Source organism: Haplochromis burtoni, unplaced genomic scaffold, assembly GCF_018398535.1.
Source record: "Haplochromis burtoni strain Fernald_Lab_line unplaced genomic scaffold, NCSU_Asbu1 Contig_34, whole genome shotgun sequence".
Lineage (NCBI taxonomy): Eukaryota > Metazoa > Chordata > Actinopteri > Cichliformes > Cichlidae > Haplochromis > Haplochromis burtoni.
The window spans coordinates 1776416-1797613 of NW_024582395.1; the positions used below are offsets into that span (position 1 = coordinate 1776416).

The 21198-nt window shown below is 40.5% G+C and overlaps 1 protein-coding gene across 4 annotated transcripts in view; it reads right to left on the reverse strand.

Moving 5' to 3' along the window:
• Window positions 1–21198, reverse strand: part of fbxl17 (F-box and leucine-rich repeat protein 17) — a 230662-nt gene that overhangs the window by 149511 nt on the left and 59953 nt on the right. For all 4 annotated transcript variants that reach the window (XM_005919018.2, XM_042219500.1, XM_042219502.1 and 1 more), the window contains exon 7: window positions 8563–8670. In XM_005919018.2, the coding sequence (XP_005919080.1) occupies window positions 8563–8670 (108 nt within the window). The remainder of the gene's footprint in view (window positions 1–8562; window positions 8671–21198) is intronic.

The following is a 21198-nucleotide window of genomic DNA, read 5'->3' on the forward strand; positions in this document are numbered from 1 at the left end:
CACACACTCACACCACACTCACGCAAAATCATTACCATCCACAGCAGACGCTTTTACTCACACACAGACAGCTATTTGCATTCAGTATGTATGACTAATAAGCTTGAAGTAAATTTTAAAAGCCCCAGCATCAAAAGCAGTATTTGTTCTCCAAATCTTCAAAACTGCTTATGTCTGCTAAATGTAATTTTTTTTACTACGACCAATAGAAACAGTTTCATTGATGTGGACAACCAATGAGAAAGCAGGCCAACCAGTGTGAGTTTTGATTGGCTGAGTGTGTAGCTAGGTTGCAGAAATACTAAAAACTTAGCAGAAATCTTCCTGAGAAGGAAGAGACAGAGTCACGGTTGAGACTTTGTTTATCCAAGCGTGAGAATAAATTCCACACTTTAGCAGACATCTGCCAAAAGAAAAACATCCATTAAATAAAAAGTCTCACAAAAAAAAAAAAACAAGGCTACAGTGTGAGTGTTTGCTTCTGCACTGCTGATAGATATAATCTGATTTAGACGTGAAAGGCTTTAATACTCCCAGCGTATTTAATAACTTCCTCTCATATTATAGCTTGTTTTACACCCAAGTATTTGTATGAATCAAAAAAAAAGGGGAGAACAAATAAATAAATGGAGAAAAAGGGCAAGGAGAAAGCATGCGAGTTATAGAGCGAGATGAGAAAGAAAACAAGTTTCAAACTCACTTTCAAAGAGACCGAAACAGAGAAAAACACACAGAGAGAAAACTAGTGAGAGACAGAGAGAGAGGCGCAGAGCAAGAGAATACAGAGCAGGGATTTGGTGAGTGTTTCGGCAGGTTTTTCTCCTCGTTGGCTGAGGTCTGTAACTAGGCAGAGTCTGACTCGTCTCCTCTGAGTTGGCAGCAACACCTGGATAATTATTCATGCCGTTCATAAAAAACAGGGAAAACCTACAAAATCCAGCTGCTCTGAGGCCAGCGTGTCGCTCCCGCCCCGCAAACACATGCATGGTGCAGGAATTTATGTGCACAGCAATTATAGGAATAATATATGAACCCATGTTTACATGGACAGAATTCAGTGGTGCAAAGCATCTAAGGAGAGTCATATGAAACACTGTAATAAACTACAATTTCGAAGAACTTATAGCTCACATTGAATAAATTTCACTTCCATCTAATTTACTTTAGACTCAACTGTTTTCATTTAAAGGTTCAGAGTGAGTTTTTACAAATGTATCAAAAACATTGTATTGGCATAGATTAGGGAGCCCAATTAAAAAATATATGAAACCATTAGAGCACTACAGTGTATTGTTGGCATGATACTTAAATAATACTGCTCCCATAACTGAATGCTATAACACGCTCCAATCATGTATAATGAACAGTTTTATTTTTGCCTATTTAAGAAATATTTTTGCAAACCTTTATGGACTTTTGCTTAAACAAATACAATATATTATATTACAATACAATATTGTAATATCACTGTATTGTATCGCCCTTCTGCTATGAATCTCAGTTATTTCACTTACTGAGATTTCTTTTTCTATTTTATTGAGCCAGTTTAGGTGCTTTATTTTACTTTATTTTCTATAGACTGTTTTCTTTTGTCATTTCTGCCCTTATAATACAAGAATTTCCCATTTTTCTCTGTCTGTTAATCACTGTCTGAATACTTATTTCACCGATAAATAACTGCACGACAAACGTTACAATATAATTATTTATATCTACAGCAATATTAAAGATATAGTTATGAAAGAATTACTGTAATCATAAGTAGTTAAATACATATTGGAAACGACGAGATATTTTAAACTTCAATACCAATGAATACATTTTTCTAAAGTCGTAAAAATCAAACTTCAATTTCATTATTTCCTACAAAGCAGAAACAACACTGAAAACGTAAAATGTGACAAATCTGAAAATCACAACAAAGGATGTGAATCAATTTAATGAGATTCCGGCGCCAAATCATTTCATGTATTGCTCAAACTCATCCATCCAAAAATAAAGAGAAAAGCAAAGACAAATGGCAAAAGCTGAAAGCTGTTCTGGTCTGAGACGAAGGTGCAGCAACACGTTTTTATAAAAAGAGGTTGTTTAATTCACTCCACATGACCAGTTGAGATCGCCACGCTACAAGCCGTTTGGCTTTTGCCTGCTCTAATTAGAAGCTTTTGTCCCAAAAAAAGAAAGAAAAGAAAATGAAAAGCCTCAGTCGGAGGTCAAATACAAAATATCACGGGGGGGGGGGATAACTGGCTGTTACAAAGATGTTTTTCAGCCAAGCATAAGCACAGGTTTGAAATTTGAAGAGGTTGATTTGGCACTTTATTACATTAGTATATGTCATACAGTCAGTGTGAGTGTGTGTGTTTCGTGCCAGACTACGGAGCTATAACTACCTGTGCCATTACTACATATATTTACACAAGGCTGACGAAGCCAAGCAGGAAGTTGAGGCCTGGTAGACCCCGTGCAGAGGATATGATGTCATGGTTTGAGCGCTGGCACAAAAACAGCATGGGTTCATGGCTGTAGTTGTCCATCAACCTCAGTATCCCAGTTGACATGAAGTGGGATGACATTTAAAAAGCACAGACAGAGTGAGCATTGTTTTAGTCATAAATACCGAACATGTTAGATTTGGAAAATATGAGCTGCTGCTGTTTCATTACTGTAGTAAATTTTTAACCACATCAAGATTTACTATGTGAATTTGGTCAGTTAAAACAGGTCTCAATGTACCAAAGAAAAAACAGCCCATGCTTGCAAGAACTGTTTTCTTTGTTTTTGTTTTTTTAAGTAAAACTATCAGCATTTAAATTCCAAGACCGCCAAACATGAATAGAGACGAGTCGAAATCGCCTAGACAAAGTTTAGCCAGTCACTTTCAAGTGTATTCAAAGTCCTGAGCAAGAAGTCAAAGTCACAAGGTGTTGCTGAGGTGTCTGCTCGGCTGTCCGCATGTGTTTGGGACTGTGCGAGACAGGCTGAAGCAGGGGCAAAAAGGTGGGACGAATGGCAGCGGTGTCACTAGGTGAATACGAGTGCGCACTCATGCATGCACGCGCCGTCTTTGTCGGCTTTTTTTCCTCCATATCGGAACATCCCAGACAGTTCAGTCAGACAGAAGAAAGCTGTGTCGAGACAATCCCTCTGCGGTAAGCCTAAATCATGGCCCAGCCCCCCCAATCTCCCAGACACACACTCTGAAAGACACACACACGCATTTAATAGCATACAGACCTGAGCAGACAGAATGATATGAATATTTGAAAAAGGACTGAGGCAACAAAAAAAGAAAAATGGTACAGGCCATGGATCTGATATCACAAACACATTGTCTGCATCAGCCATGGACCAGTGAGCTGATCCCTGTATGTGAGTGTGTGTGTGTATGTGTGGTTAACTCTGCTCTTTATCTGTCGCGTGCCCATCTACTGTCTATCACTTCTTTTCCCTCTCCTACCCCCCTTTTCACTTTCTGTTTCTCCCTTTCAGTCACTAATCCTGCATGTGTTGGTCTTGATAACAAACTCAGTGGTGAGGAAAAAGCTCAAGGAGATAGAGACGGTTGGTTTTTCCTGCCAAATGGCCATATAGACACGCGCGCATGCACGCACGCACAAACCGAAGTGACAGCACTGGTTGGCAGTCACGGCACAGTGACACTAGTTAGGCCAATAATGAGACATGATATCCCTCCCTCCAGAGGTCAAAAACCTCTCTATCTCTGTCTGTCTCTGAGTTAAAAGTCTTACAGCCAAATGAATTATTCTTCAATTACTCTTGCAAGAGACGCACATCATCCTTAGGCTCTTCTCTCCTCATTATATTCATAAATCCCCCAATCTCCTCCATACAGCAGTCAAGAAAATTATTATTACAATTTTTCGACTCATTCTGCGACCCCCACAACCCTATTACCTTTTTTCCATCCAAATCCCCTCTGCTGCTTCTTTCCCCTTTATCCTCTCTACCACCCCTGAGACACAACACAGATGTGCGAGTACACAGTGACGCGCACATATGTACACATAAATGTGAACACAAACACACTTACTTCTTGGTTTGTGTTGGGGGTTATCAGTTTGACACAGGGCACTCTGATTATGTATTTTCTGTGCTCCAGTGAGGGGGGCGGGGGGCGATAAGAGGCCGGCAGACACCACTTTTTTCGATGTGGGGTGGGAGCGGCGGAGTGGAGGGCTCCCAGGTGGCAGTGGGTGAAGATTTGTATCTTAACCTTTGTGATTTTTTTTAAATATTCTGCTTGTGGGAACTAACAGAAAAAATTTAATTAAAAGAAATCAATAATTTCTTACTTCTTTCTCCCACTCTTTCTTTTTTCATTCATTCATATGCTGTAAGCCACTCCACTGAGCCACCACGATGGATAGAACATATGATGCTGGTTATGAAATTAAATAGCTTCCCTGTCATAAACCAGACTGTTTTATTTGCTCATAAACACACAGAGAGAATGAGGTATTACCCACGGTCCAATTCTGTCAAATTTAGAGAGCATTCCTCAAAGGTCCTAACTTTTTCTCAGGAAGAACAACAAAAACCACTGGAGCAGCACGGCTGAATTAATCTACAAGGCCCCAAATTAAGACCAGAAACATCCAAGTTCTGCACATCAGAGGAAGACAACACATAGTTATTACAGTCTCCAAATATACCCCTTTTCATGTCTGACACATTCTTCAACAGTCTCTCCATTTGTTATGTGTTTGGCCTCATCTCCCTCTGCCTTGGGCAGGAACTTTCACACAAACACACACACACACACAAAGGCATTTTGAGGCCCACGGTGTCTTAGGGCAGCGATAGGCTGATGTATGAGGAGGAGCATTGTGAGTAGGCATGACAAGCAAAGGGAAGCCATCAGTGGGACATCTAAGGCCCGGGGAATGAAGGCTCTCTGGCACCCAGAGCTGCTCTCAAACACTGGCTCTCTGATAGAGCCGACCTTGGACTTAATCACTACCAGAAGAAAAGAGCACCACTTGACAGGAAGATGGAGAGACAGAGGGAGGGTGTGTGTGTGTGTGTGTGTGTGTGTGTGTGTGTGTGTGTGTGTGTGTGTGTGTGTGTGTGTGTGTGTGTGTGTGTGAGAAAGACAAAAACACATACCGCATGAGTAAAAGACAAAGAGATACATACTGAGTGACAAAGACTAAAGCCAGAAAGAGATTGGGGAGAGAAAGAGACATAAACAGGTAACAGCACTGTTTAAAGAGTTTTATAATGACTCTGCTGGTGCAGGTAACAGCAAAGTGCATCAGAGACTGCCAGAGAGGAAAAGAGACAGCACAGAAAACACAGCATGCATCCCCATCTCAGATACACGCAAATCTATTTTCTCAACGATACGCACAGACACACAATCGCATCTGCAGAGCGAACCTTCCACCCTTTTACGCCTACAACCACAGACGCACACACTAAACCTATTGTGCTTCCACCTCTGCAGCTTCTCGCAGACTTCACTAAAGGGTGAACCCTCTGAAACCGAATTAGGAAAATGATTAATCTCAAGCGGATCTACACAGACGAACGCATATACATAAAGTTCTCAAATTAGCTGCCGAGAGGGAGAGCGCCGAATCGCTGAAAGCTTCGGGACACCCACAAAGCCTCCACCCCAAGATGTTTTGTATCCATTATACAGCCTTGGGATGTGACAAGCCTCATCAATAAAACTTTTATTAATGTCAAGAGCTTCGAGCCAACTTTGAGCTTTAATCTAAAAGCAGCCGTAAAGACATTTTTACAGTATATCCCTGGCACAGTAAAACACTAAGCCACATTAGACACGCGTTTACTCTTAAAATCATCAGTTTTTGTTCTCACGTTTGAAACAGCGTATAATGTTTAATTTACAGCCAGAAAGGAAAAGTGTTACTTGTTTTTCCATTAGAAAGCTCTACGCTCACAGCCAGCAGAGATCTTGATTTTGCCTTTTAGTTATTAACAAGATGATGATTTATCAAACAGCGCCTCGCTACAAATATCGAGTTGTGTTGCACATCAGCGCGGATCAGCACAGCTCCTGTGATACTGAAACACGGCAAAACCATCAGAGGAGCGTAAATGCCACAGCTTTACAGTTACTCTACAGACCATCTGCATCGAACTTATCGCCGCGGGTGGCCTATTTCTACCACCGGCTCACTTGATTTAGAAAATATGATTTCAATTGATTTTCTCATACATTAATTTCTGAAATGTCGGTATAAAAAGGCTATCAATCTGAAATGAGTGTGTCATAAGAGAGAAGTTAATAAAAGTAATGGATTTCTTTTCTTTCTTTTTTTTCCTGCACATAGCTGAGTAGCAAGTGAGGAGGATAGGAAGATTATCAGCAAGAGGGAGAGAAAGAGAGAGCGATCGAGGGAGGAAGAAAGTGGGAGGGAGTGCGCAATAATCGAACAAGAGAGCAGCGCTACAGTCCTGGAATGGCATGCGGGTCCACGGAGTCATCAGAAATGCAACGATTCTAAAAGAGAGAATATGATTTTCAGTCGACAGTGGCTGGGACCGAGTGGGAATCAATGAGAGGAGGAATCAACTGCTAAATGAGATAATTACTGTCAGAGATTATAGAGGGATGGAGAGAGGAAGAGACAGCAAAACGGAGGCTACGAGAAAAGAAACAGAAAGAGATGAATCAAACCAAATGAATAAAATGTTATCTCTGAAACATTTCCAGCCTGCCATATTTCAGAATTTAAGATCATTCCAGCGCTTAAATAGCAACTCCCTTCGAGAAAAAGCGAGTTATTTTTGATTTAATTGTGAGCAACAAGAACGAGCGCCATTACATTTTGAATAAGGAATGAAGAAGCACTCTCAATCAAATATAGTTACGGTATAGTTCGAATTTGAGCACTTGGAATCATTTAGTAATAACATACTGACCAAGCTGTTTGGTTTTTTTACATTAACATCAAGCATAAATCCCAGAAAATTGATTCAGTGGGAGAAACATTTCCTCACTCCATCCGAGTCTTCTTCAGTCTCATATAGCTCAATTACAGCATAAAGTTTCTTATCAATTAAAGAGTGGGGTTTGGTTAAACTATTTTGCTGTTATTGTTACAATAATGCAACATATTCTTTATTTATATATTTTTTGTGTGTGTGCGTGGGTTACATCGCATAATGAGAGACGTGATGAGGCTGAAAGCGTTTTTTTGTACTTCGAAGACAAAAGTAAACAAAAGTTTTACCACAAAGTCCACTCCATAGCTTCTCCGGAGGTACGTTTACCAGTAGAGTTGCGAACCACTGCCAATAACACAACTACCAGACAATTTTAAGCCAAAAGTGTCTGTGAAATTTTAACGTGCAGCTGATGTCGACTGGGCGACCACACGATCAAAACAAGCTACTATGAATCTGGTTTTTGTTTTTGTCCTTCCAGGACTTTTAGCCTCGCCTTGTGTGACAAATCTGCATCTTTCAAAAAAAATATATAAACATTATCAGAATTATGAACTTGTTCACCTGAACTCCTAAAACTTCACCTTGGTTAATACTGTAATAAATAATAATGAGGTGTGCTAGACTGTGTGCGTGCGTGAGGGCGGAGGTGTATGTACGCGTCCACCTCCATGTATGCTAATGCTGTTATGACTGGCTGGCTTCATTACTGTCTGTCTACAACACCATGGCCAAGGTCAGCAGAGGCTGCAGAGATGATAGGGGGCCAAAAGCATGAGCACAAATTAATCTGCTGTTTAATCTAATAATGCAGCGTGGCATCGGGTGCCTCAGTCCTATTAACACAACTGTAATTGCATTTGAGGAGGAATGGGAGCACACAGGTCCACAGAGGTACGCGCACACTCAAGTGTACACCGGAGTACATCGAACGCAAATGGAATTGTATTACACGAGCATGCGTGGACGTGGACATGACATGCACATCCGCACGTGGGTGCACAAACGTCCTATGTGGGTGTTAGGCTGGGGGAAAAGAAATAAATGGGAGGAAAAATAAGGTGCAGTGTTTTTCTGGTGAATTCAATTCAGGCAATCACCGTGTGTGGGTGCATGTGTGTCCATGTTTATATGGCATGGAACGCCTTTAAGCACGGAGCCCTGCTCATTAGCATGGTAATATCCAAACAGCAGGGTGTAGTCAGAACAGCAGTGTATTATTAGGATTCATCTCATTAGGCTTTCATGAGATTTAAAAGTTAACGAGAAATAACTTCAAAACTAAGTCTGAGATAAAATACACACCGGCGTACTGAGTTTACTCTCCAAAAGTTAAACTTCCCCCCTGGTGACAATGCATGGCCTGTGGCAATGCACAGAGCTGACCTGTAGTAACAGGATTAGACAAAAATGTTGGTCACGCCAGAACTTGTGGTGACATTTACTGCTACAAGTAATTACTGTGAAAAAGAGAAATTAGTCTTCTTTAAAGTGGCTCAACGGGATGCACTTTTACTTTACTGTAAGTAAACACACTGCTGGAGCTCAGAAGATTGGGCCTTCACTGAGGACTCAAGGTAAACTACGGCAATGCAAGTAAAGAATAGCTGTCATACTCACCGCAGTCAGATGGATGACTCCCTGAGAGGTCACGGGGCATCCCATGAAGCCGACAAACTGCAGCTCGGGACAATGTTCTGCTACTGCCCGCACAGACTGATCAGTGACCTGGAAAACAGAAGAGCAGAGAAGGATTCATCCAACATGTTTCATTCATTCAGACTTTGAGAGTCAACATGTTAAAATCAGAGTGAAAAACATCAGGATTCCCATTTTTCTGTCTTGTGCAGATTGCTGTTAAAGATGACCTTGCCAGCTTAATAAATAAATAACGAATAAAAAAATCTATTAAGAGTGCCTTTCAACAGTAGCGTGTGCAGACTGGTGCTGTCAGATTTGAGCCAAAATGTCTGCTCTCTTATTCCAACAGGCTTTGTGTTGATCAACAGAAGAGAAAAGGAGAATCAGAGGGGAGAAAAGGAAAAAAGAAGTCAAAAGTATGTGCCAAGCACTGTGGGCATCGACTTATGATGGATAGACCGTTCCCCATCATTCACCCAGCTGTCTACTAACCGCTCATAATGGATCTTAGATCAATAGGGAAGCAGAACATTTCCACTAGCTTCCACTGTAGTCATCAATATGGGCATTTATAGCACCTTCACCTCCTTCACTACACTCAACACCGCAACAATATGTGGAAGATTGTTTGTCCTCTCTGTCGGCTTCCTCAGCGCTTCCTCAAATTCTTCATCAATCACAAAGACAAAATAAGAGGAGAAAAAGGAGAGAGAACTGACAGCACTGATTAACTGAGAAAACAAAGCAAACAAACAACAAAGAACATTAGAGAGAAATAATCATGCTTTCTAGGCGTCTCTGTCAAAATCATCCATATTTACTTTTGAGATTCCCCAAAAGCAAGTCAGGAAAAGTAAATCGGAATATGGTCAAAAAGCCCATCAAATAGGAATGGATGCATCCAGACACCAACATTTCCTTATCAGATTCAGCGCACTGAGACTAAAATATATCTGATATGTTTCAAAGGAAATAAACAGCTCCATATTTTTATTCTAAATTACTAGAAGTCTGGAAGAAGCACTCATGCCTAAAAAAACACTGAAAGGCAGGATAGTTTAAGAATACTCAAAGGGACACATAGAAGGCTACTGCAAACTACTTCACTGCAGCATCATCAGTCAGCAAGATTTTTCCACAGTTTTCACTGTACTTCTGCACAGTACTGCATGTCCTCTATGGTCAAACCTCTTGTCAGTGTAGAACTGTGATCAGACATCTAATACTAGCAACCTATTCCCATAGTGTCATGTCTGAGGCTGATCAAACTACTTATTTGTAATTCTTTACTGATCATTCTATATACTTGTAGACTCCTCATTTCCTTGATGCTGTCCTACATTCAAACCCTTACACCGCTCTCTCTCTTTCTTCTTCCCTGCCCCGCTCCCCCTCACAAGGCTGCTTTAAAGGTTACTGAGTCGAGGTAGAGTAAGATGGAAAACTCAAGGGGGTAAAGAAATCACAAAAAGAAAGAACAAGGTGTCCATTTATCTTTCACCAAGTCAAGTTATCTGGGCAAAACACCTCGTATGAAGCTAAAAGCTTTGTCTTTTACCTTATCAGTATGGAGCTAAAGTGCCTTTAAAGTGTAAAATAGTTCCTAAAGAAGTGTGACTGAAAATGTAAGAATAGCTTTTAAGGTTATAATCCAGCAACTAAAAAGATGATCCAGGAGCAGACCTCTGAGCATCTAATTTTACCAGGTAAAAACAAAAGCTGGCGTTTGAAAATTACACTTTTTACCATATTTAACTGTGCTCTGTGGGTGGTAGTTGTCTCTGCTTTCATTAGGTTTTAAATAAGGACTCAGAAATAGTTTGCTGAATAAACAGCAAACTTTTTTTAAAATGTAGTGCGCGTATCAAGCTGAAATTTGTCCTGTACTTTGAATCGAATACCTGCAAAGGTAATATTAACCATTTGAACTTTCTATTTTTGCACATAGCAAAACATTCTGAAAATGACAAATATTCTCACAGACCTGCTAGTGTGGCTGTAGATTACATTATTGATCAACCCGCATGCAGAGTTATATCTATATTTAATGTTGCACGTCGACAGGAGGATTTTCTACACTACAGAACACAAGGATATCAGAATCAGAATCTTCCTCTGTATTACTGCTATAATCCGCTATAAAGTCATATTGTGATATCAATGACACAAACTTGTGTCAACACCTGAGGCAAAAAAAACCAAAACAGAACCTAAAAACAATATATGTATATTGCCAACACAAATCCATAACGTTCAGCTCATTTTGACAACAGTTTGACGTGTGAAGAGCTCTAGTCCACATCCCTTTACGGAGGGAATTTCCTTTCACAAGGATCAACCACACACACCTTGGCTCATCTGACTACTCACATAATCAATAATGAGTCGACAAACGGAATTGCCTCCAAGAGAGCGAAACCACTAGGGGTTAAATCCCTGAGAATCGCAATCAGTTGTTTTAGACCTGAAAAAAACCTCTTGAATAAGACCTGAAACATCTTCACAATCCAAAAAAAAGAAGTCCCATTCCTGCCTTCGTTTCAAACGCCTAACACTTGCATGACTTGGGTAATTTAGAACCTACACAGTCACCTTCTTAAGAAGCCTTAAACATTACGCCCTGTTTAGAGTAAATAGATTGAATCATCAAAAAAGGAGTGCTAAGGAGGGCAGTATATGAGGTTCGGTGCAGCTTTTGAAGGAATTCCTTTTTCCAGTGTAATATTTAAATCCTACAAAACAGAACAAGTGTTCTTCCTGGTCATTGCTGTATATACAAGCTGTAGTACTTTTTGAGCTTTGCACAGAGTGTGGTTTTTCAGCACAATCAATAACTGGATGCACCTTAAAAGTGCCTCAGGTTGAACCCATCACACTTTCCTTCCCCACTCAGTCAGGAAAGATTAAGTGAAGGTGAGTCAGCTATCCCACTTGGAGACACTGATGCATATGGATCCGGATCTGCAGGGCCAGGTAGAGATATGGAGAAGAGTAAACCAGAGTTGTCTTTTGAGTATGAAACTTAAAAAACTCCAGCTGGACCAGCCTAATCTGAGCAGCTGGCAGGTGAAGTGAGCTGGCCACAGCTCTCCCAACATGGCCTCTGCCAAAAAACCATCAAGGAAAACATTTTCAGGTTGACTACCAGCAAAATCAAAAAGCCGCACACCACCTCGATCCCCAAATCAGAACCTTCTGTAAGGGAGTCAAGGAGTCATAGCAGACGCCACCTCCAGACTGTCTTTCATACGGCTGTTTGTGTTGCAGGACTGTGTGGGTGCAGTCAAGAGTGTGCGCACGCGTATGGACGCACAAGAGAGCAGGTTACAAATCTAAAGTAACTCTCAGCAGGTGAGAAGGGAGACAGGGAAGGAAAAAAAGTTAAATCCCACCAGAGCAGAACAGGCCAGGAGGCCATGTACCATATCAGATTAAGCCCGTGTATGTGAGTGTGCGTGCATGTGTGCGTCCCTGTGTGAATGTGAGTAACACCATATGGGTTTATAACTAAGATTTGTCTCCAACCCAAAAACACAAAAACCCATCCCAAATTTCTCTTTGCTTCCCACTCCTCCCCCTCAACTTTTCATGGACTTTGATTTAAAAACATGAAAAAAGTCATGGCAGAGCTTTGGAGAAGTAGTGGCTAGCCAAGAGAGACCTTAAAGCCTTTTAGAAGGGATCTAGTTTAATGGTCTCTGGGTGAAGGAGGTAAGGAAAGCAGAAAAACACAGCGAGCTGGAATGGTGGAAATGCTGCAGTCATAAAGATAGCCTTTGTGTGTGTGCATGTGCGTGCATGTGTGTGTTAAAGAGCGGGAAGGTAATTGTTAAGAGTGCTGTGGTAGCAAAAAGGGGTAGTGCTGTACATGAATGTGTGGTTTTTTTGTCTGGCCGCCTGTTCTTTTCAAAATGCTGTGGCAGCACCCAAGGGCCACTTCTCATCCAATGAGGCTATTTAAGCTTGTCAATACGGTCAATCATACAACTTGTTTGCCTCCATCAAACGTCAGGTTAAGAGATGGAAAACGAAAGATCAGAAAGATTGTTGTTCATTTTCATCTCCCGTTAAAACGATTCATTCTTTACCAACAAAAACAACACATCGTGAATACATCTTTCCACAAGTTCTTGCTTTCTTACAGACATATTTCAGAAACACACACATAGATAAAGCCAGATAAAGCCAGTTCAATCACCGAGAGAGACTGTTATTCATCCAACGCATACACATGAGGAAATAGAGTTTCTTGGAAAAACTCATTTTCCCCCCTCAAAATCAAGCAACCTAACAGGGTGATAAAAAAAGGCTAATGGGAAGGTGCTAAAAACTGCAGTCCCTCCAGTGGCCTGTTTGAGGTTGGTTCCAAAAGAGAGTCAATCCTGATGTTCTTTCAGTAGCAATAAACACTTTTACAGCCTGGTCTAAAAAAAACTGGATTTGGTCTACTAACAATTTCTTCGCTTCATGACAACTATACAGGAAGTGAACTCACCCATGTGAGTTGCATTGAGCCTTCAAGTTCCATTATCTGGGCTGTGGTCACTTTCAATGTCTCTCACAGTTGCTAGTAGCTATTTGGTAGGTTACTGGCACAAATTACCCGATATCTGTTTGTTTGATGCCCTTACACAGAGTACGGATGCACTTTGGCTGTTACTGCCAGCAGACAGCCTAGCGTTTAACCCCTTTTTCCACATATGGTTACTTCTAGCTTTGGAAAAAACAAGATCGTATAGACTACAATGCTAAAGGTTTCAAAAACAGGACGCCAATGTGTGTCCAATGGTGGCTACATCCTTTTTTTGTTATATACAGTAGGTTAATTACTTACTGGAGCCAGTCGGTGTGAAGCGTGACCCTCCCATCCACCTGTCACTGTGCATTGGGCTGTGCGCACTTCCAAAACACAGATAACCTACACTCAACATCTAAACGCCTACTGTGAAAATACACAGACAGAGAGCTCACTGCTGCTTTTCTGCTAAACATGCTGCTCATGCTCTGCTTTCTGTGTAGACACAGTGAAACTGCAATGGTGGCTAGACAACTGAGTGGACCATGGAATTAAATTTGAATCGATTTTGCAAGAAAAAGGAGATATAAGGGAAGATTAAGGTACTGAGTATCTACTTTTGCTTAGTGTGAAGGTGGGATTCAAAGGGAGCTTAAAAAGCTATGGACGATCAGGTTTAGAGAGTAGTCTTACCTCTCAGAAGATTTATGACAGCGCAGCCTAATACTCACTCCAGGGCCTAGCAGGTCAATACTTTGTTTAATATGGCCTTCTATTTTAAAAAAAACATACCCATGCAAAATTTCGTCGCAGCTGCAGTCCGAGTTTTTCATGCGCTACCATTTTCCAGGAAAAAGCAGCTCAGGCTCACTACAAAAACCCACTGATGATTGTGATTTCTTTATGAAAGCATCTGGTACTGTTGAGTTTTACAGGTTTCCAATATTACCCATAAACAAGGACACCAACTGCAAGCCTTCCAGGTACAAATTGAAGTGGGACAATTTTCATCAAAGTTCTGTTTTTTTCCAAGGTAATCATTTTCTCCATAAATACTCTCTTAGGGGTGATATTGCACTGGGTTCATCACAGCCTTGGAACACACACACATTTAGATGCGCACACATGTACACACACCAAACTTTGTCTCTTTTTTAAAGAGCTCAGATGGGCTGTATTGACACGAAGGACTGGTGATCTGGCAAAAATCTAAATGAATACTTATCATCCTCTGTAATATCCGCTGCCTGGAGACAAAAACAACACGGAAAGTCATAAACTTTTACTACAGCTAGGGAGAGTCTCTTTACTGTGCTGATGAGCAGGCACTGTGCACTAAGTGCAGGGTGGTTTGCTTGGAGCTGTGCATGAATATTGATCTGCTGCTAAAGCTTTAGCAAAGCTGATTCACATTTAAGTTTGCGAATACATTTGTGTGTATGCTGTTTTCAATACAGACATGAAAGTAATCACAAAGGTCCACAAAAAGACGCATGGAGCGCACACGTAGGTCAAGAACACAGTACAGTCTAGACAGATGTGAGGTTCCTAAACTCCCGCTATCCATTGCAATGTTTTTCTTGGCTAAACAGGGAGACAAGTCATATTTATGAGACATGATGAGACTGGAAAACAGGATGGATAGCAGTGAGAGACAAGGGAGAAGAAAGGGGAGAGGCGAATAAGGGCGAATGAGAGATTTGCAATCTTTTCATGTTAACATAATGTAGCTTCTGGTCTTCAGTGTATAGCTTTGGCAAGCCTGGCTGCTTCTTTCATGCCTGTAAATCCTGTCTGAATATGTATGTGACAGACAGCCAGTCGCGAAGATGAGAAAGACGGGGAGGTGGCATGACAGGCTAAACAAGCTCGGTGGGTGTGTGTGGGTGCGTGCACAGGGGAATACGTGAATATGAGCGCAATCTGATCTTATTAGAGAGCTGACGGGATGAGGAGCTGTGATGAGAGCTCTGAATCATCACCATCTAATCAATCAGTCTAATTAACCGAGCTTTATGAACACTGGGCCGAGCCGAGAAAGAATCCGCCGACACAGAGATTAATAATGATTACTGAACACACTGCAACACATTCTATTAACAATCCATCTTCATGCCTATCCAGCAGCTTTGCATAAGAAGTGACTTCTTTGGCAGTTGCAGGAAATCCTCTGAAATATGAAAGGTTCTTCTGCTTCGATCAAGACTTCAAAGCAAATGAAATAACATTCTCGACAGATAATTTTTATTTAATGAAGCGTAAAGTTCCATAAGAAAGACTCACTGTGTTAGCATCATAAAATAATTGTGCTACATCCACGATTAAAGCACTCAGTGTTAAACTTTCAAAAAGGACGACATGATAAAAGCCCCTCGGCGACACACAACTCTGATGTTGAACTTTAGGAAACAAGTCGTTCCCATTTACACTTGCACTTAAGACAGGACAGGCCGATCTTTGACGCCCACTCATCCCCTGCAGAAGAGTCCTGGCGTGGAAGTCAAAGCGGGTCACAACAGAAGGACAGGCTTGTTTGTGTTGGTATGTGTGTTGTTGTCAAGTCCACACAACAAGCAGACCTTTAAAGACCAGCGGGGTTGTTCGTGTGTGCGGTGTTTCCATGGCCTGCTGCTGGGCAACACGGGGCATCAACTGTCAGTGATGACATAACCGCTCCCTGACCACTTGACTACCCACGATGAGACACTGTGGGCAGTAAGCTTTTTGTTTGTATAATCTAATAGCATCTGACTCTCTCGCTCTCTCTTTCCGTTTCTCTGAGGTTATAGTGTAAGCAACCAACACAAGTGATGCTCTTTTCGTTGCTCTCATAATCGTTTTTTCGCCTTTCGCAGCCTCTTTCCGGCTTATTACTTTGACCTGAAAATTGTAGGAGAAAGAAGAGCACGGACAGAGGACCAGAGGGTAAAGCAAAGAAAGCAAAAGGTCACAATCTCAAATTATTAACTCATAAAAACAAATAAATAGATAAAAACACAGAGCTAATAGAGGGCGTGCAGAGATTAACCAACCAAGTGTAATTTAGTGAAAGTCCTTCTTAAGTAAAAGCTTTGCTAGGCCTTTTCTTTTGCAGTGTGTGTAATGCAGAGTTTTTAAACAATATTCTTCCTAGAAGTGAAACGATTAGCAGAGTGACAGAAAATTAATCTGCAGTCATTTTTGCTTATCAATATTTTATCTGTATCAATGGTTTCAAGGGGAAAAGGCAAACATTTATAAGCCTTTCTCTCCTTTTCTTTGGGGTTGTGAACTGCTGGCCTGACAGAATGATCAATTTGGAAAGGCTGCCTCGGGTTCAATGTCATTTTACTTCTTTGACATTTTGTAAACAAAATGATTAACTTTTAATGTAAATAACTGTTAGTTACAAGTCAAAATGTGTTTGATAGATGGTGGAAATTTGAAAAAAAAAAGAGCTAAAATGTATCGAATCTCATCTTTTCTAATTAAAATCATCCACTGGGGATCCTGCTGACACAGTGAAATTCATCTTGAAAGTGGTGCTGGATTAATAGGTCATAAATTCATCAGCAGACAGCTGTTTTGAAACAATTCTAATGATTGATGCCTATGGTTTGCCAACAGCCAATATAATATTTTGGGGTTTTGGACTATTGATGGAACAAAACAAGCGATTTGAAGATGTGTCTGGGAAGCATTTTACATAGAATTCATCTGATGGAATTACTCATTAATACCAAATTAATATAAAGTTATGACCCACAGCCCCTGTTTGAACATGCGGTCAAGCAAAGTAAATAGCTCCAGCCCGTCTGAGAAGTATAGCCACCCGTCTTCCACAAACTACCACCTACCTTGAAATTCCTCACATCTCTCCACTGTATACTGTGACAAAAAGGCCATAAAATTATCTCAAAGCGCACTGTATATTTTTCAAAAATCGAAGCCGGCTCTGAAAGATGACTATGTTTGAAAAATGAAACTCCCAGGATCAATAGATCCACTTTGCTCCAGCTGTGGCCATCTCAGACACACTTGGGGGAAAGAAAATCCATAAAAAACTTGGCCTATCCTTCTCATATATTTCACAAAAAAGTAACTGCTACCTACTTATCAGTGATCACACCAATGTCTGAACAATGGTAACATTTTGTGCTTTTTTTTTTTTAATTTTTTGGGGAAATCAATCTCCTATCCTACCATATGAACAGTACTCTCTCACACACTTGTCAAGCAATCTCGTCTTGGTCTATCGATGTCATCAGCCTTGATGATGCCAGACAGAACTGAAATCTGCATGGGTGATCACCAAAGTGATTGATTGCCTCACTCGCCTGTATGCTCCACTCTCAACTGAAAATTACCTGTCATTTATTCAGTGGCTTAAGCCCTCAGTTCCCTCGAGAGTGGCACATTCTAGTTTTGTTTTTGTTTTTTTAAACACAACACAAGACTGTGTATGTGTATATGTAAGTATGCATGAGCAGGAGGTGTTGGCTTGTGGAGGCCCCTACTTTGCAGTTTCCATTTGTTGAAGAAGAGGTTTTCACCCTGCTTCTCTAACAATCAATAGTGCTTTGTAGCATGTCAAATGGAAATCAGAAGCTACTTTGGAGGAAGCCAAAAGACATTCTTTACTCTCTTAAATGCAGCGTCATTACACCACATTGTCAAAACCTTCCAACAGTTCTCTTGTGGTTTCAAGTCCCAATGTATTTCTACATGCCAACTCCTCTATGTTGCATGTCAAATTGGACAAAAGAAGCCACAGTGAAGGAACCCAAGGAGACATATTTGCTACCTATAAATGCAAACTGAAAGCTGTCATTACATCACTGATACGACACCTTAACACCTCCCTTGAGGTTTTCAAAATGAAGTAAAATGCCTTCCAAGGGGCTCCTCCTCAACATCAAAGCCATATTAGTATAGCTTTGTGCTCTTGAGGGAGAGGCCTAAGGCTGACAGAGCAATAAACACGTTGGCTCATTTTGTTACCATGATGGTCCTCGTTACAACAAAACATCTCTCAAGGCAAAAAGTCTAGCTGTATGTACAGTAAGAGTGCTGCATTTATAAGTAGTGCAGACAGGCTGAACTCAGTAACCATGTTACAAAACCGTTTCATAACAAAAACAAGTCACTATTCTTTTTAACCTCTTTCTGGGAAGCTGGAGAACTAGAATGGAGAACACACATTATTGGAACTCCTACTATTAGAAGTATCCACTCTGCCTATAGCAAGCCATCAATTCTCAGCTTGCCCTTCAGCTTCACTTCTGTTAAAAAAAAACCACACACACACACACACACAATGCACACACGCACACACACACACACACACAATGCACACACAAACATACAAGAATGCTTTTACACTCATCAACTGTTAAAACCTACTCCAGCGTTTGAAAATAGTTGCATTTTAAAACATTACCCTGGGAATTGCAGCTATAAAATAAATACACACATTTTCCCAGATTAATTTGGAAATTACAATTAAGAAGCAAATGTTTAATTGCCCAATCAAAAATTCAAAGTACCGCCTCATGTGTGTATCACTCGCTGTATCTGTTAAGCACCAAAAATATGACAACTATTTGCATTTTGAGTTCTTGGTTTCAATTATATTTTTATTGAATGGCATTTTCATGCCTTTGAAAGACAACTTGGTATTTAAAGTTTATCCCTGGGTTTATAATAATAATATTCAAGTTTCTGTTCATCTTTGAGCACTCTGCAGGAAAGGATCAGCTAAACGCTGCTTTAGTTAAATAAGAGGGATAAACACAAGCCAAAATATACCTCACATTTAATTTCATTTCAGTACACAGGCAAAGACTCGGTGCACACTAAATTCATTTTATTGCTAGTCTAACCAGTTGAACGGTTTTTAAGTTGGGGCTTGGCATTGTTAATGTCACCCCCCTGTCTGATTAGGGACCGAGTTAAACAGGCCTGGAGACCAGTCAGTGACACTTTGGCAACCAAAGGCTCACTAGACAAAGATGCAGTTTTTTTCCAACCAGTTGCCATGTGGTTGCTGGAGATCGCCGTTAGTCATTAAGTGAAATTGTTCACTAAGAGGTTTCTGCACCAAAAACCTTTTCAAATCAAATTTTTGGGGTTGATAACAGACAGCGGTGGTCTCCCATTGTTTGCAAACACTTTCCAACTGTCAAAAGTGTGATGCAAAACAGTAGAGACCATTATCAAAGTAAAAGATGTGCATTACTACTGCAACCAACACATTTTAAAAAAGGCATCTTTTAATCTGAAGGAAAATGCTTTCCATTTCCAGTTTTCATTCCACATTTCAGTCTTCCTACTGCTTAATCTGTGTTTTCTGTGCAAATTACAGACAATCACAAAGAGATTTTTGGTAAAGCACCCACTTTTCAAAAGAGATCACTTAGGTAGGCCAAGCAACTACCAGCAACTACCAGCTACCAGCAAAGCATGACAAAGATGCTCAAAAATGCAAACAAAAAAACCCACCGAATCTGTGATAACACTAAACAAAGGTGCGTACACTACATCTAAGCACTGTGTTTAAATAACAGAAATCAATCCTCTGAAAGCATCAACAGCCAGCTTTTTTAAGAACTTTGCTGGTGGTCTGTAATTTTCACAGAAAACTGAAAGCCACTAAAAGACACTGAGTCTGAGCAAATCTGAATCACTTAATCCTTTGCCGTTTCCATGGTAACTTTCCACCTAAATCTATCAAGTTGGACCAGAAATTGACTTTGAGCTTTACTTAGAGATCAGTTTTATGTCTCATGCTAATGATGAAAAATGGGGCTTAAAGAGGCCAGTTTGACCATGGACCTGGACCAGAATGACAGGCTGCCACAGTGAAGCTCCCATCTATACCTTCCTTTATAGCTATGGCCCATATTGGATTGTTCTGTTCAGCAGCCTATGGAGGGAATCTCCGCCTCTTCTTCTTATCGACACAGTACAAAAGGTATGGAACAGGAGCTGGCAGCAACTACTAGAATCACAGGACCAGCAACAAAGAGTTTCAGTGCTTACTCATTGGGAAACCACAGTTTTCAGAACTCTCAAGTTTCTTTGCGATTACATCGATCTTGTTTTACTGGATGTTAATCCGTCCAGCAAGTATTATAAACCCCTGTGTGATAAAAACAAAGATATTACATGGATAAAACTTAAGGACGTGAACCCTGTGGATGAATAATAACAAACTGATTACAACGACAACAACAAGGTTATATTCTATAGAGCAAATTACTATAACATCTACTGTAGTGCTTTTATACATGTCCAACCATTCAAAATTAAATAAGATGCTTTACCTAAACCACATGCATACTCCTACATATAGAAAGTCCAGCCTGATCTGCAATGTACACACCGCAGGACTTCAGTGAGCCTCCTTTGCTGCTCCAGCTGTACTTGCATCTAAAACAAACTGTCCTTTTTCTTCACATCCTTTGGAAGACATGCCCTCTAAAAAAGCATGTATGTCAGACACTGTGACAACTTAGACTCTATCACAATGGAAACTTTCCAGACAACAGTAGCATCAAAGACAGATCAGGCACAGAGACAGCGGGAGTGGAGACATGAAGGAAGACAGAGAGACAGATGGTAAACATGCTTTCTGGACACTAGTGGGATTTCTGTGAAATGGAGAACACAACCGGCATCTCTGGTATGTGTAGAGGGAGGGACTCAAATCTAAAGTTTAGTTATAACATTGGCTGAATTCGACCATTACTATTTGGAGATCATTTGAATTTTTATTAAATGCCCTTTCTTTCAGAGGTTGTTAAAGTGGCGCAGGACAAATAAGACTTTGTTAATGCTATCATGCCTACCTCTATGTCACTACATTTTTTTTGGTTCTCCTATCATTAATATTTGATTAAAAAATAAAAATGATAACTACAAAGTCTTAAAACCACAGAATTAATCCATCTATCTAAAAGAAAATCATAGTGATTCGTGAAGTTTTGTTTCTAAATGGGACATTGGACATATTTATAGATTTGAGTAACACCATACAACAATAATCATCTCTTGGCTTCTCATTTCAGTGTCCTCATACAACAAACTCTACACTTTACTCCCTCTACCTTGTCAGTGTC